Source organism: Macaca fascicularis, chromosome 6 (assembly GCF_037993035.2).
Source record: "Macaca fascicularis isolate 582-1 chromosome 6, T2T-MFA8v1.1".
Classification (NCBI taxonomy): domain Eukaryota; kingdom Metazoa; phylum Chordata; class Mammalia; order Primates; family Cercopithecidae; genus Macaca; species Macaca fascicularis.
In genome coordinates, this window is record NC_088380.1 from 101,126,554 (window position 1) to 101,144,135 (window position 17,582).

Genomic DNA, 17,582 nt, shown 5'->3' on the forward strand with positions numbered 1-17,582 from the left:
AATCCTTTTAGGGGAAAATTTAAATAACACTTATTTTATGTATATTTGGAAGCACAGGGTAATTTTTTGAGGAGGGAGGGGAAAATTAATGAAGGTGTAAGAGGGAATCACAAAGACAAATTAAAGTAAAAAGTTATTAAGTATCCCATATTTAAGCAGCACGCCTGATTTCACATGTGTGGTTTATATGTGCACATTGGGTCAGATGATGTCATCCAATCTCAAAAACTGCATAAAATAGAAGCCTGATGTACCTATTTAACCAATCAGAAAGTACATATCTTTCTCACATTCTTTTGGATAATGACATTGCACTGTATTTAAAAGAGACTTTAGAGGACCAATGATTTTAGACAACCAATAAAGGATTAGTCATGCTGGTTGCTCTGCTGATCAGTTCTTCTTAGTCAAAATGGTCAAATAAGTGTAAATGTAGCTTTGTATAATGCATCTTCCTTCCCTGGAAACAATCATTATAAGAATGCTCAAGATCCTGCCACAGCTATTTAACGAAGGTCTATGTACAAGGCACAGAGTTTGGCTCTAAAGAACATGGTGCATGCATGGCTTTGGTGACTCACAGTTGGGGGAAGATCCAGTGGATGAATGTAAGGATGGGCAATTTAAGCCATTGTGCCAACATGGCATATGGAATGATTCTGAGAGAGTGTGATAGGGCCAACCCACGGCAGAGCTCTAGCCGAGCGGGTGTGTTTGTCTTTGGAGCCCTGACTTTCTTGATGCTCTGTTCTCTTTCATCTGGCTATCAACTTAACCCTGCATGTAATTAGCCTGTGATAATGGAGTCAGAGGATAAATGGCTTAAAAGGGTCTTGGCACAGTTTATTTCATCGTAAAGGAGAACATCTGACAATGGGGAGAATCATCCCCCCTTTATTTGAGGAAGAAAAATCAACCAATTGGCAATCCAAAAATGTCTGATTGTGCACCTGCTAGGTGTGTGTCCCTGTGTGAGGTACCTGGGGGTTACAGGAAAGTACAAGGTACAGCTCTGCCCTCCTGGAACTTACAACTTAGATGTGGACAAAAACACCCCAGTGAAGCTGTAACACTTTGTACAGAGCCACATGAGGGAAATGTAAACTAAATAGCACAGGCCATAAGTGCCAAAGGAGTGGTGACTAAATGATGGTTTCTCACAGCTGCTTAATGGGATGAGATCAAAATAGGGATCAACTGATTATCATCGCAGGAGGAAAAAAAAAGCAAAACCATAATTCAAACATTTCATGGACACCAGAGGAAAAAATATAAAGAATTATGGGGAGTATAATAATTGTCTATTTTGTCAATATTAATCTTTCAATGGGATTCTTTTTTTTTCTTTTTCTTTTAAAATATAAATGTTTTAACTACCTTGACAGACTAAACTTATATGGGCATTTGAGCATGGAGGTAAAGAAGTAAGAGCTTTTGGGGTTAAAACATCAATATGAAATGTATTACAAAAAGAAGATTCTTTTATGAAAGGCTTCTAAAGTTGTCTTACATTTCTTAAATCAATCTGTAGCACATAATCAGTAAAACCGTGTCATTTAAACAGAAGATCATAACTTAGAAACTCAACCTTATGCATCTGTATCTTATTATGGGCTGTAACTTAACACATGAGTTTCAGAAGTTGTTAAAATTGAGTTCAGACTAACAAATCTTAACTGTTAAAAACAACAGCAACCACCACCAAAAACCTCTGGTGAGATGGGAGAGCAGTCAATGAAGAGACCCCGGATTTGATCTCGCAGAACAGGTGTCTGTCATATTTGATTTTGATCTGTTAAATCTCACTTATCTATGATAAATAAATGTACTAGGACAGATATGGCCATAAAGTGATCAAGAAGCTACCTATTTTTTCCACTTTAAAAACCTGTCTTCTGGGGTTGAGACTTTTATACATTTGACTGTAAACTCTGTCAAATGTATATTTACTGAAAAAAGAAAAAGAACCAGCTCTTATGCCATTGATAGTTGTACTAAAATTTACATTTTTCCCTTAGTATAGATTCAAATAAAAATAGGCCCTATAATAAATCAAGTAAAATTCGCATTTGAATAGGCTTCAGACAAACAGACATCCATAGTTTAGATGCTAAAATTAGCAGAGTTCAAATTACTGTAATTAAGATGCACTCATTATTTTAAAATAAGCTACCAAGCACTATAGGGTTTATTTTTGTTTGGCTGGGTTTTTGTGGTTTTAAACTGTATTTTTTCAGGGGTGGTGGAATGCAATGCAATATGTATAGGGATTTTACTACACAATAATCTTTAGCCTTTACATCCTACTCCATTCCTTTCTGTGAAATGTGAAAACTATAAATTTATCAGCAAATTTATTGATTTCACGTAACTGTACTGAAAAGCATGGGGTGGATAAAGTACTTGACTCCTGACGATTCTTGCTCTCTCATGCTGCATATAGCTAGATTCATGATTACTAAGATGTTTTTAATAGCCCTGTAGTCTGGTCCAGTTTTTCCAAAGGGTAAAAAACGAACTCTTTGAAGTAAAGTATTCACCTATCTGATATAAATAAAATCTTTCATGCAGAAAAATGTTCTCCCAAATGGAAGAGTTAATGCACCTCAAATATGTGAGAAATTTGCTTCCAATTTTTCAACGCTTACTAAAGGATCCATCTTACTTTTTCATTATAAAATTTGGGAAAAAATGCCAGTGAAATCTTACACGTCACTTCATAAGTCAGTGCTAGAAACCAACTCATTCTCATGGCTACAGTGACAATGAAGATACTTTTTAAACAATCTTTTTGAGAAAGTTTGCCCTGATTTTGGCCTTCAGTCAGTGAAAGTGGTTTCTCCCCATAGGCATGTTTGACGTTCACAAATCTTGCATCTTATCTGAGTTGGCAAACGGTTTCTTGCTAAGAAAAAGCTGCAGTTTTCCCTAACTTAGGTATCGGGATGTGTACCTCCAACCAATGTCAATATAAACTTTTCCCCAATGCAACATAAGGCCATAAACTTCCAGAACTAATTGAGGATCACTGTTAACTCCAATGGCTCCCTATTGTTGGCATGTCAGCATGACCCAACCTGCCTCCTCAGTCTGTCTCTGCCTCCCCCACCACATGGTTCTTGTATTGCCCAATTTGTCTTTGGACAAGCTGTGCTATCTCATCAAAAATTATCTTGCCCTTGGCCGGGCGCGGTGGCTCATGCCTGTAATCCCAGCACTTTGGGAGGCCGAGGCGGGCGGATCACGAGGTCAGGAGGTGAGACTATCCTGGCTAACATGGTGAAACCCCGTCTCTACTAAAAATACAAAAAAAAAAAAAAAAGAAAAGAAATTAGCCGGGCGTGGCCGCGGGCTCCTGTAGTCCCAGCTACTCAGGAGGCTGAGGCAGGAGAATGGCGTGAACCTGGGAGGCGGAGCTTGCAGTGAGCTGAGATCGCGCCACTGCACTCCAGCCTGGGTGACAGAGCGAGACTCCGTCTCAAAAAAAAAAAAAAAAAAAAAAAATTATCTTCCCCTCTCCACTTTCTTGTCACACTTCTGTTCAAATGTGATTATTTAATGGACTCCCTCTATGCTCCTGGTAGAGTTCCTTTTTCTCCCCTCTGTTTTCCTAACAGATAAAGTCAAGCATCCCAAATCCAAAAACCTAAAATCCAAAATGTTCCAAAATCCAGAACATTTAATTGCTGACATGAGACTCCAAGGAAATGTTCACTGAAGCATTTCAGATTTCAGATTTTCAGATTTGGGGTGCTAAAGTATATATAATGCAAATGTTCTGAAATCCAAAAATAATCTGAAATCTATAACACTTCTGGTCCCAAGCATTTCAGGTAAGGCATACTCAACCTGTACTGGTATTACAACACTAATGACATGGTAACTAGCACTTGTGAGAGGCAATGTCTCATAGTGTTTCAAGGTGAGGAGTTAGAAGACAGAATTTGATTCCTGGCTGTATCACATACTAGCTGTGTGACCTTGAGCAAGTCATTTTAACTGCCACGTGCCTCAGTTTCCTCACCTCTAACAACAATAGTACCTACATTGCTAGCTTACTATGAAGAATAAATGTTTCTAGTACAGTGCCTAGCACATGATGAGGACTTGACATCTTAACCTTACTATTAAATGGTTGAAGGAAGAGCCCAAAGATGTCAGATAAATGTATTCTGCTCTTGTAATATGAAGAGTTAACATTCAGATTAGGATCTGAAAGCATAGCTATCTTGAAGTCATATGGTGATTTCTTTTGAGAAGGTACGCAAGGAATTGTCAAACAGCGGCAAACGAGTAGTAAGTTCAAACACTTCTTCAAAAGAGCAGACAGGGGCTGCTTTTAGGATAGCTCAGCTTTGGTTGTGATGCATGACACATGAAACAAAATTGGATATTGCACAAAGCCAAGAATGGAAGGCAACATGGAGACAAGACACACTTTGCAGAGATTCTGCCTGGTAGTGTGGAGACTTCCAGTGCTACTTGTTTTAAAAGAGAGACATTTATGCAGGGAAGAACAGTCCAGTGTCAGCTTAGATGAACAAATTTCAAATTGGGAGTCCACTTTATTTGAAACCTCTTTCCATTATTTTTCATATGAAATGTGAAATAGGGAAAAGAAAAAAAAGCGTTATGGAATTTATTTCCTTCTAGAAGAGAAAATAAAAAAAGAAACAAATCACAACTATTGCCAGATGAATGCCTTGTATAAAATAAAATGACAGGTTTAATGTATTGCAAAATACCATTTGAAGAGCTTCCTTGTCTGAGAAAGCATTTGAATTTTATTTCTTTAAATGAACGTAACTATTCCCATGTGCATCTGTTTCAGACCAGAAAACTCTCTGGGTGCTTTCTCTTGAAGAGAAAATTCATTTACTGTTGCTTGTTTTTAAGCAAATCAAAAGCCGACTGAGGGCAATAAATGAATTGCATGATCATTTACACTCCCTGCATTATGTATAACCAAAGAGTGAAGAGAGAAAAACTGTGTTTGCATTCATGGGATTGAAATTTAGAAAAAAATTAAGTGTTTTGTGTGTGCATGTGTGTGTGTTTGTGTGTTTGTGTGTGTGTGCTCTTTTGTTCAACGGGGCTGGGTTTTAAAAATTCTTGGATCAGCTTTCATCTTGTAGGAAAGTAAGGTAGCAATTTTTCTTAAGGAATTGGCAGTGATGTGCTCAAGTGCTCAGCTCTTTCCTTCTGGCAGAAAGAGCTTGGAGCGGGTTAGAGTGGAGGAGGAGCTAGGAGTGACTAGGAGGAGAGGGGACTGCTCAGAACCTGCCATTCAAGGCTGGTGGCAGCTTTTTACAGGCTGCCAATAGGAGTGTGGTGGCAGCAACTTATGGGTATGCCAAAGAAAATGGGTCCATATGCCAAACTCTGGCGTGTGCAGCACCTACAGCTTGCTAGGGCAATGGCATAGGCTCCAGATAGACTTTTGATGTCCTGTCCCAGAAAGTAAGCAAGCCCATTCCCACTTATTCCACGAGATTGGTAAGTGATTGGATGTTTTACAGTTAGGAAAACTCCTGGTACAGAAATGTGCCATTTGGCTTACTGTCATTTAGTCATTTTGCAGATTAGAAAAGAAGGGAGAGAATCGGCAGTTTAATATTCACGTCTATTAAGCCATGCAAGCAGTTGCAGAGCAGCAGTCCATTCTAGGGTAAACAGGAAATGTTCTCTGGTCAAATTTAGGTTCTATGTTAATGAATGAAATATATAAAACAGGACACTTATTTGTTCTCCCATATGAAAGAAGTCCTGCGAAGTCCTGGGTGACAGAACTTAATGTATGCTTTATTGTAATCCTTTTTCTAGTCTATCTTCTCTTCTAAACTGTAAACAATCACAGCAATTTAGTTCATCTAAAAATGAGCTGTACAGTTTCACATTTGAACTTATTAAGTTTTTCAATGAGCCAGTGAAAAATGTCCCCCTATTTTTTTAACTGCTTCCCCTATTTAAACCCTCAGCATAAGAACCCTGGTCCTATACAATTTATCCAAAGCTTGGGCAGCCCAAGAGCCCTTTTATCCCGCACTAGTGAATTCAGTTCTATTGTAGGAGAGAGACATTCTTTCCTTCCCTTTTCGCTTAAAAAACATAACAAACCTGAATAGACTTCAGGCTAGAGTAGTGGAGAGAGTGATTTTTATTAGATCTAACATAGTTATTGGCAAATGCTTAAAGACAGTATTTAAAAAGAGAGAGAGAGAGAAAGAAAAGGCTTTCACTTTATGCCTTAAAGGACAGATTGGTTACAATTTAACATCTAAGAGGAAAAATTTATAGAATTAAATAGCCTAACATTCCTCTTTCTTCAACATATGAGAAATCTAAGCTAAGAGGACATCTGGAAAGGAACATTATTCAGCAATCAGAAAGCAAAAATTCAAACCATTGATATTTTGATGGAGACAAACATAACTAGATTCACAAAGAGGAAAGCTGCAACCTATTGAAGTTAAAAAAAAATCCATATGCATTTTACCTTTTGGGAAGTTCCATAGCAAAGTTCTATTTCAGAAGCCCTTTGTAATATGAAACCCACTGTAGATAAGATACAACATGAAGATAGTCTGTTTTGCAGCAGCAGGAAATCAAATTGGTTCCAGAAACGAAGTTATATGACAAATGGTTTAATAGTATTGCTAGAATTGGAAATCTTGATTGAATTATTTTTAAATCATTTTTAAAAAAAGATTTTAAAATAACTTTGCCTTGCTGTATAAATTGGTGGTGGGGGGGTGTGGGGTCCCCACAGCGAGTGTTGCTGAGGTTGGGAGGCATCTCATTTTATTGGCCTTTTAACTAAAGCATTATAATCTGTTATCAAAATTTAAAAGCTCAGCGGTGATTTACTGTTAATTCTGGTTTGCAACAAAAATTTTCAGACAAACACGATACTGGAATTAACATAACTAATATGTGCTGTGGGGTATTAAACAGGTTAACAAATAATGATATATTTTAGTATCATTTCCAAGTTATTTTTAGGTTTAATCTCAGCACCAATCAGTTTTGCTTTACTTTAAAAGCATCAGAAAAAGTTCATTAGGTCTTAGGCAGGTCTTGGATTATAGAAGAGACTTCCAAATAGTTAGCAAGATGTATCACTGACAGAATAACCCAGCGCCTAATGCCTGTAGGTGAAATGAAATCGTTCTTCCGACTGAAGTCAGGAACAAGTTAAAATATCACTTAGAACACAGCATACGACTGCAGAGATTTAGGAGAAATCTTACTTAAATAGGATGTGACTTGACGTTTAGGACTATTTTCTAAAAAGTCAAAAAACTTTTCCCCCTTCAGTACTTACAGTCTTTGAAGACTAGAGACGGATCTCTGTGAGGCAAGACCTGGGCAATGATGTGTCTCAGAGATTCCAAGGTTCTGTCCATCTTGGGTCTGCCTGTGTGAGCCTCCTGTACAGAGTGTCCTCATGCCTGAATTCTTGCAGTCCTGGGCTGAATTTCTGCAGCTCATTGATGCACTGGATTACCAAAGAATCCCTTTTAACATCTGCCAATCAGACATTTCCCAGAATCTAAAGACCCCTCAGGGGGCCCTCTTCCCAGGCTCACTTATCTTTGTTGTATGCTGAGCTAATTAGCTCGAAAGGCTAGCTGACAGGCGGGTTCCCATTGCTTTCTTCTGTTAAACACACCCACCTACAGGCTAGCTGGGGAAGCTCTCTAAATTATGAAAATGGCTTTCCTCTCCAACCAGATTTTCTCTGAATGCTGTGCAGCATTCTGACTTGAGTATTTCTTCTGGCCCTCCATCTTCAATTGTGTTGCCCCCAGGAATATGGAATCAGGAAGGTTATTTCTCTAGGAAATTTCCTGAATGACAAGGGAGCTTCCAGCTCAGGACTGCCAGCTATGTATTAACAGTATAATCTGTATAAATCTAAATTTTCAGTATAATTCTTATTTGGCAAAGGAGTACCATAAAGATTACGGGGCTGGGCGCAGTTTCTCATGCCTGTAATTCCAGCACTTTGGGACGCTGAGGCAGGCAGATCGCTTAGCCCAAGAGTTCCAGACCAGCCTGGGTAACATGGCGAAACTCCAGCTCTACAAAAAGTACAAAAATTAGCTGGGTGTGGTGGCACAAGCCTGTGGTTCCAGCTACTTGGGGGGCTAAGTTGGGAGGATGGCTTGAGCCTGGAAGGTTGAGGCTGCAGTGAGCCCAGATTGTGCCACTGCACTCCAGCCTGGGTGACAAAGTGAGACCCTATCTCAATTTTTTAAAAAATCTTTTAATAACTAACTTAAAAAACTTATATGTATTTGCTTGCCCTGTTTCTTTGTTTTATTTTTCTTTTTAATAGAGTCTTATACTGTCATCCAGGCTGGAGTGCAGTGGCGTGATCATAACTCACTGCAGCCTTGACTAAGGCGAGGGGCTTGAGCTCTGGGCTCAAGCAATCTTCCCATCTCAGTGCCCCAAGTAGTTGGGAGGCACGTGCCACCACGCCTGGCTAATTTTTAAATTTTCTGTAGAGATGGGGTCTCACTATGTTGCCCAGGCTGGTCTCAAATTCCTGGGCTCAAGCAATCATCCCGCCTTGGCCCCCAAAGTGCTGGGATTACAGGCGTGAGCCACTGCATCCTGCTCTGAAATTTTTAATAATTATTAAATGAAAGGAAGTGAATTACATCAGAATTAATTAAAGTCAACCTTGGGAATGATTCACTTTGAAGGGTAAATAGGGACACAAATGTTCCCAGGCAAGCTGTAAGACTGTCCGTCAGGTTTTACTTGCCTCTGCCCAACAGAAGTGACTAAAATCTGGAAGCCTTGGCTTCCAGAAGAGTGGCTCCTGAATTCAAACACAGGGCTTAATTTAGTCTCTAGCTGTATCCTTTTTTTTTTTTTTTTTTTGGAGACAGAGTCTTACTTTGTCGTGCAGGCTGGAGTGCAATGGCGTGATCCGGGCTCACTGCAGCCTTGACTTCTCAGTCTCAAACAGTCCTCCCACCTTAGCCTTTCTAGTAGCTGGAACCACAGGCCCACGCCATGGTGCCTGGCTAATTTGTGTATTTTTAGTAGAGAGGGGGTTTCACCATGTTGCCCAGGGTGGTCTCAAACTCCTGGCCTCAAGTGATCTGCCCATCTCGGCCTACCAAAGTGCTAGGATTACAGACGTGAGCCACCATGCTTGGGCTTTATGGATCTTAAGAAAACAGAAATTCTTTTTCTACCTATTCATGATATATACTACCCGTAACCCTTTGTTAAATAATCTTTCCATAGAAGACATAAATATAAGTCACGGGATTCCTTTTCCATAATAAGGATTTATACCAGATATAAAATAACTAATTTTAGTGGCTATAACCTATGTTACTTGTTGAAGGAGGTTGTTGAGGATTGTCAAACTTTTATTAAAATATTTTTCCAGGGTAGCCACAGAGATTGCTTTTCAGTGTTTCTTCCAATTTTCAGATTCCATAACTAGGTTGTATTTTATGATGAACTGAAAGTAGACCATTAAAGACTATATAAAAATGAAATACCTTCCATGTGATCAGCTTCTTCAACTAGTTTGTAGAAGAGCAGGCTTTGTAAAAGGAAATAGATGGAATGGAACTATAATAATTCCTATTATACTGACTGCATTAGTTCATGCTGCTAATAGAGACATACGTGAGACTGGGTAATTTATAAAGGAAAGAGTTTGAATTGACACACAGTGCAGCATGACTGGGGAGGCCTCAGGAAACTTACAATTATGGTGGAAGGGGAGGCAAACACGTCCTTCTTCACATGGCAGCAGGAAGGAGAAGTGCCAAGCAAAGAGGCAAAACTCCTTATAAAACCATCAGATCTCGTGAGAACTTACTCACTATCATGAGAACAGCATGGGGGTAATCACCCCATGATTCAGTTACCTCCCATCAGGTCCCTCACGTCTTGAATTGTGATTATGGGAACCACAATTCAAGATGAGATTTGGTTCCAGGTGTGGTGGCTCACACCTATAATCCCAGCACTTTGGGAGGCCGAGGCAGGTGGATCACCTGAGGTCAGGAGTTTGAGACCCACCTGGCCAACATGGTGAAACCCCAGCTCTACTAAAAATACAAAAATCAGCTGGGCGTGGTGGTGCATGCCTGTAATCCCAGCTACTTGGGAGGCTGAGGCAGGAGAATTACTTGAACCTGGGAGGCAGAGGTTGCAGTGAGCCGAGATTGTGCCACTGGACTCCAGCTGGGGCGACAGCATGAGACTCTGTCTCAAAAAAAAAAAAAAAAAAAAAAAAAAAGGATGAAATTTGGGTGGGGACACAGTGAAACCATATCATGACTATCACTTAGCAAATGCCCAGAGGGAGTATATGCCACACAGGACACAGACACAGGGTTGTCCCAGAGTGCAAAGACATTGTATAAGATGAGAACTTGAAAAAAGTAGCCCGCATGTTAATACATTTTCTTTAAATAGGGTCCCAAAGTGCACTTTACATGAGCTGTACCAAATAGGAAATTTTCAATGATCTTGCTGTCCAGGAATTTATAATCTAAAACAGAAATTAGATGCTTTGTGGACAAAAAAGCTATTATCCATTGATTGGACACAAAGTATAAATGAAGTACTTTCAATGTGATATTGTATTGGAAACCAAGATATTTAATAGCACCACTAGAGAACTAAGAAAATTAATATAGACTTCTCAAAGAAGTAAGCCTGATAATATTAAAAAAGAAAAAAATAGAAATGTTTCGATTTCAGTCAATAAATGGGCATTTCTGTATGCTCAAATATAATTCCAGCAGTATTTTAAAATATTTTGGTTGCATTTTGGTGAAAGCAACACTGAAGGTGAGATCATTAAGACCTAGGGTCTGATGTTCATTATCTATATAAACTTAAAGAAGCCACTCATCTTTGGGCTCAGAGTCCTCGTCTATAAAATTAAGGGATTAAGCTGGATGCTCTCTTTCAGTTCTAACATACATTTTTCTATGTCTGTATTACAAATGAGCACAAATATTATCACAGATATTTTAGCCTTCTGTAAGTTCATGTTTGTTTCCTAAGGGTGCAATGATCTTCAAACAAATCACTTCTATTCCCACAATCAATCTGATTGTTATCCATTCATCAGTATGAGAGACACAAATCAATATAAGGAATTCAACGATGTTCACTGCTAATACTAATTATAATGAAAGGTAATTTGTTGAGAAAACTAATTTTCTTGCCGGGTGCAGTGGCTCACGCCTGTAATCCCAGCACTTTGGGAGGCCGAGGCAAGTGGATCACCTGAGGTCAGGAGATTGAGACCAGCCTGGCCAACATAGGGAAACCCCATCTCTAGTAAAAATACAAAAATTAGCCGGGCTTGGTGGCGTGTGCCTGTAATCCCAGCTACTCAGGAGGGTGAGGCAGGAGAATCGCTTGAACACAGGAGGCAGAGGTTGCAGTGAGCCGAGATCGCACCACTGCACTCCAGCCTAGGTGACAAGAGTGAGACACTGTCTCAAAAAAAAAAAAGAAGAAGAAGAAAGAAAGAAAAAAAGAAAACTAATCTTCAATTTCCATAAGGTTTTTCTTTAAAAACCAAACTATGAGCATCTTCATGGAGAGCTCCAAAACAGCTTCACGAAGAGAAGTCCATATAAATATCATGATTTTTAATGAGTTGTATTTTGATAAATGAAAAAAGAATTCTAAGAAAGGTGGATTATACAACATTCCAGTTAGAGAGCATAGTTTCTTCATTCCTATTAAGCCCAATCCTTCAGCAGAAGTTTTCTTAAACCTTTGTTTATGCATTTCCTTCTTAAATGCCCATAAAGACTTTTTACCTTAAAGTGCTATTGTAAGACAGTCTAGAAAAACAACTCTTTCTCACTATTCTTTATTCGATGTAAGAAGCATCTGATGGAGATGGAAGAACCTGAGAAACCCCTGAACAGTGTGTCTATTTTAGTACAAATTCTAAAGTTCACATTAGATTTCACTGTAAACCTCAACCATCTGTTGGCATATAGCAAAAACAAAAGTATTCAAACGAAGGTAGATGACTACAGTATAAACCAAAATGATGTTTTTACAAATCCTGTCAGAGTGTACTAATCAGAGGATGAGAAATAACATATAACTGACATATTCAGTGATCAAAACTTACCAGCCAATGGTAAGAAGGTGGCTCAGGGAAATAGCACACTTACCATTCTTTCAGGGAGAACAGAGTTCTTTGAGATGAGAAATCAAGGTGGTATATTTTGCATAATTTTATGCATAATGCAACAAAAAAGTTGATGGAAACTATAATTTTTTCAGTAAAAAGAAAAAATCATTCCTGGTCAGGCATGGTGGCTCATGCCTATAATCCCAGCGCTTTGGGAGGCTGAGGCGAGTGGATCACTTGAGGTCAGGAGTTTGAGACCAGCCTGGTCAACATGGTGAAACCCCATCTCTACTAAAAATACAAAAATTAGCTGGGTGTGATGGTGCATGCCTGTAATCACAGCTACTTAGGAAGCTGAGGCAGGAGAATTGCTTGAAGCTGGGAGGCAGAGGTTGCAGTGAGCTGAGATCATGCCACTACACTCCAGTCTGGGTGACAGAGTGAGACCCCCATCTTAAAAAAAAAAAAAATTAATTCCTGTAATTCCAGTAACAGTTTTGTTGTTAGATGGCTCATTACAGTTATAAAAATGTTAAGAAGGTGGGGCCACTTATTAAAATAACATGCAGAATGTTAGAAAATATAACAGATACATTGAAGAGTCATCTTCAGTTAGAAACAAGAAGGAACTGTCTCCTTTTGCCATAAGGTGCTCTGCTCTGGAGGAAGAAGCTAGCATAAGTGAAACAGGAGAGTGGGCCTATTGGTGAGGCTGCAGGTGAGGTTAGTGAAACTCCAGGTCCTCAGAGATTTCAGTTCAAGACATGCAGGCTTTAAAGAATAAGCCTGCAGTAACTAAGCCTGAGTTGATTTATACTACTCATCTCTAGTGAATCAGGTGACTGAGAGAGGGAGTGGACCTTGATTGAGATTTAGGAAGATTATCATCCCTGAAATAATTTCTTCACTTACTTTCTAATTCTTAAAAATTTACAATTTAAGATAAATTAAATCAAATGTAAAAGAATTGGAATGAAACAGTTAAATGCCTTAATATGGAGAACAAATAGTTTATGAAAACAACGGGAAATGACTGACAACAGCTCCTTTCAGATTCTAATGGGAAATGAGTGGAAGGAACTGGAAGGGTCTAAATGCAGAATTGTCAAAAGAGGGTCAAAGCTGTGTTCAGGAGTGTTTCTGAGGGTGTGTGGGAGGATGAAGAAGAAAGGCTGGGAAGAAGATGACTTCGCAGAGGTAATAGCTAATGACTGTTTAGTGTCAGCTTTGTTTAGCCTCGACTAGGAAGAGAGCAGTAGGAGGAATGAATGGCTGTATAGCATCAACTTTGTTTACTCTCAGCTGGGAAAGAACAAGTTAAAAGAATGAACGACTGCAGTGTTAATTTATATACTGTCAATTGGGAAGGGACCAATGAGACATTTGAATCAAGGTATTTACTGAGAGAGTGAGTTGGAAAGGTAACTTCAGATGGTTTCTAGGCAATAGTTTACAAACACAAGTAAAATAAAAGAACTTTATCCTAGATACTTGTTTATTGATGTTTCACTGCCTTTAAGAAATCATTAATAGGAATTCTGTTGAACTACATGAAAAATAACTAGAAAATAGATAAATATCCCATCTCCAGATTACAGGAATGCACATTTCTTCATTTCTATAGAACATTATGTAAAACCACTATTAAACTGCTCTTTTTCCTTGCCAATGCAAAGTCAACTCTCATAACCATAAAGCACAATGAAATTCAACCTCTCATTTATGTCAGCTTTTTGATTGGTATACATATGGGGACGGTATATATAGAGGGGTGTGTGTGTATATATATGGTATATATATAGGTCCATGTTATCCTGATGGTCTCATATAACCAATTACCCAGAGCTATCTTGGTATTTGGTCTCTGAGAGGAGTAAAATCGATTATTCAAGAAATACTTCAGAGGTCAAAGATACTGGGGAAGGCTTTGCTAGTTCACAGGTTAACATTTAAAGATAAACTCAGAGTTATTTAAGTGGGAGAATTTGGATGTTCAAACTTGCAAGATTGGAGATAATGATGCAAAGCCCTTGGGTCATTGGATGTTATTTGTGATAACTGAGCTCATTAACGATGGTTGGCTGACTTCCAGCCTAATATGTATTTTTAAAAAGATAGTTTAAAAAATTTTGGGCCGGGCGTGGTGGCTCAAGCCTGTAATCCCAGCACTTTGGGGGGCCGAGATGGGCGGATCACGGGGTCAGGAGATCGAGACCATCCTGGCTAACACGGTGAAACCCCGTCTCTACTAAAAAATACAAAAAACTAGCTGGGCGAGGTGGCGGGCGCTTGTAGTCCCAGCTACTCGGGAGGCTGAGGCAGGAGAATGGCGTAAACCCAGGAGGCGGAGCTTGCAGTGAGCTGAGATCCAGCCACTGCACTCCGGCTTGGGCGACAGAGCGAGACTCTGTCTCAAAAAAAAAAAAAAAAAAAAATTTGGTTTGTTTTTGGAGTGGATTTTGCTAGTGGCCTTTATAATGATATTTTCTCTTCCATAAAAGTTTACCTAATTATTGGTTCCTCTCCTTCCATTTTCTCAGATAACACACACCCTTTCCAGGACAGAAATTTATATCATTGGGTGCATAGGAGAAAACTTTATTCAAAATGTGGCTGTAAAGTGATCAGATTGATTCTAAAAGAGGCATTTGAATTCCAGCTGAGTTTCTGAGCTACTCTTCAAATAAAGAAAGAAGAGGTCTTCTATAAGGGGCAAGCCAAGGGATGAGACAGACACCCCTTCTATGGGTTACCTAGAAAGTCACATTTCTGGGGGTGTAAGTCATATGAAATGTTTAAATCTTTGCAAAAAAAAAATGAGCAAATTAAAAGGAATATCTAGACTATGCAAAAATTATTAGATTAAAATACCTAGGAGAATATTTATTGGTTGAAACAAATTACTTAAACCTAACATTAGTTGATGGAGATGTTGGGTTCAAGCAACCTAGTAATTTCACAGCTCCATATATTTCAGCTGAAGCTTCCTGTAAAGATTGCATCATCAGTATACTCTTAATTCAATCCAGGCTACACTTATGGATATGCTTACATTAAGATAAAAGCCTTGTGCCATCCATTTCACACTGTAAACTATAATTTTTACTTCACTTCCTATGCAGTTGCCACTAGAGTTCTGCACTTAGCATGCATTCTGCTGACAAAGAAGAAACATAAAGGAGTGTTGTGCAGTAAAAAAAATTTAAAAAAAGAAGCAGCATTATTTCTCTTCAAAATCTGTTTCAAGGAGAAATAAGAAACTGCATAGAAAGAGGGACCTATTTTCCCACAAATTGAAAATTGGAGAAAGACCAAATTATAGTATATTTTCTTCTGAGCTTCTCAAGGTATCTCAGTAGCCTTGAGCTCAAAAAGAAAGCACTCCCCCAGCATTGCCCTCAAAACAAAACAAAAGCCCAGGAATGTTACATTGAGGGCTTCTGTCTATTGAGATGGGTTTTCTTGGGTGTGCACTGAGAAGATAGAAAGACCCGTAATAGGAAAAAGCTTTGTTTTCTAAAAAGTGAGAAAACTTGGTGGAGGATAGAATCAAAACCTGGTTGTGAAGACTGTCTCCTCTCATACCTCCGTGGCACCAGGAGGACAAGTCAAATTTTATGGGCCTCTGAGACTCTGCAGAAGAGACTCCCAGGCGGAATACAAGCCTTAGGTCACTGGAATATGCTGGTTTTCCTATCATTCACCATTTTGGTACATTTTTCTCCTACTCCTTCCACACCTTATTTACTCTATGTGATTTTGAGCAAGTACTTTTACATCTAAAGATATTTTCTCATCTCTAAAATAAGAACAAGGTAATGGAGAATCACTGTAACTATAATATAAAAAACAGGGGAGGCCTCCAAGCCAGCAAAAGTTTATCTTAAAAAAAAAAAAATCTGTGTACTCTCTTCCCCCATATCACTTTATATACCTCCACACACTTGAATTACTGATGTGTGAACATGTACATTTTCTTCCTAATCTAGGCCAAACCTCTTTAGCCAACAGTAACATTATAAGTAAGCAGAGTTTTTAAATTCATTTTTTAAAGTTTTTTTTTTTAATTTAAAACAATTATTTGGGGGTCTCACTATGTTGCCCAGGCTGGTCTCAAATTCCTGAGCTCAAGCGATTCTCCTACCTCAGCCTCCCAAGTAGCTGGAATTACAGGCACAGGCCATGCCTGGTGATTCGTTTATTTCAAATAGTTATCTTTTCTTTTTTAAAAACTAGAAGCAAATAGTCTTGTAATAAATGTCCCAAGTAATATTTTATATATGAGGCATACTTCTACTTATGGAATTAAGTGTAAATGTTATATAAAATGTTAGTTTAAGAAATTTCTTATTTTTAATTTTTGTGAGTACATAGTAGGTGTATATATTTATGGAGTACATGAGATACTTTGATACAGGCATTTGATGCATAAGAATCACATCAGGGCAAATGGGGAATTCCTCAGCTCAAGCATTTATTCTTTCTTTGTGCTACAAATGATCCAATTATAGTTGTTTAGTTATTTTTAAATGTATAATAAATTATTACTGACTGTAGTCAACCTGTTGTGCTATCAAACACTCGGTCTAAATCATTCTAACTATTCTTTGGTACCCATTAACCATCCCCATTTTTCTCTCAACCCTATCTCTCAGCCTTTAGTAACCAGTGTTCTTCTCTTTCTCCTTGAGTTCAATTGTTTTAATTTTTAGCTTCTACAAATGGGTGAGAACATGTGAAGTTTGTATTTCTGTACCTGGCTTATTTCACTTAACATAATGACCCCACTTCCATCCATGTTTTTGCAAATGACAGGATCTTATTTTTTTTTTAATGGCTGAATAGCACTCCATTGTGTATACGTACCACATTTTCTTTATCCCTTCATCTATTGACGGACACTCAGGTTGCTTCCAAATCTTAGCTATTATGAACAGTGCTGCAACAAATATGGGAGTGCAAATATCTTTTCAATACACTGATTTATTTCCTTTGGGTATATACTTAGCAGTGGGATTGCTGGATAATATGGTAACTCTATTTTTAGATTTTGAGGAACCTCCAAACTGTTCTCCAATAGTGTTTGTATTAGTTTACATTCCCACCAACATTGTATGAGGGTTCCCTTTTCTCCATATCCTTGCCAGCAAATTTTTTTTTTTTAATTTGAGACAGGGTCTCACTCTATTACTCTATCACCCAGGCTGGAGAGGCTGGAGTGCAGTGACATGATCACAGCTCACTGCAGCCTCGAACTCCCAGGTTCAGGTGATCCTCCCACCTCAGTCTTCCCAGTAGCTAGGACCACAGGCACACACCTCCATGCCTGGCTAATTTTTCTTTTTGGTAGACAGGGTTTTGCCATGTTGCCTAGGCTGGTCTTGAATGCCTGGGCTTAAGAAATCTTCCTGCCTCGGCTTCTCAAAGTGCT

General features: G+C 38.7%; 1 protein-coding gene across 1 annotated transcript in view; it reads right to left on the bottom strand.

Moving 5' to 3' along the window:
- Positions 1-7,607, bottom strand: part of LIX1 (limb and CNS expressed 1) — a 51,042-nt gene extending 43,435 nt beyond the window's left edge. Inside the window, exon 1 of the mRNA XM_005557432.5 lies at positions 7,325-7,607. Coding sequence (XP_005557489.1) covers positions 7,325-7,406 — 82 coding nt within the window. The 5' untranslated portion in view covers positions 7,407-7,607. The remainder of the gene's footprint in view (positions 1-7,324) is intronic.
- Between the last annotated feature and the right edge of the window lie 9,975 nt (positions 7,608-17,582).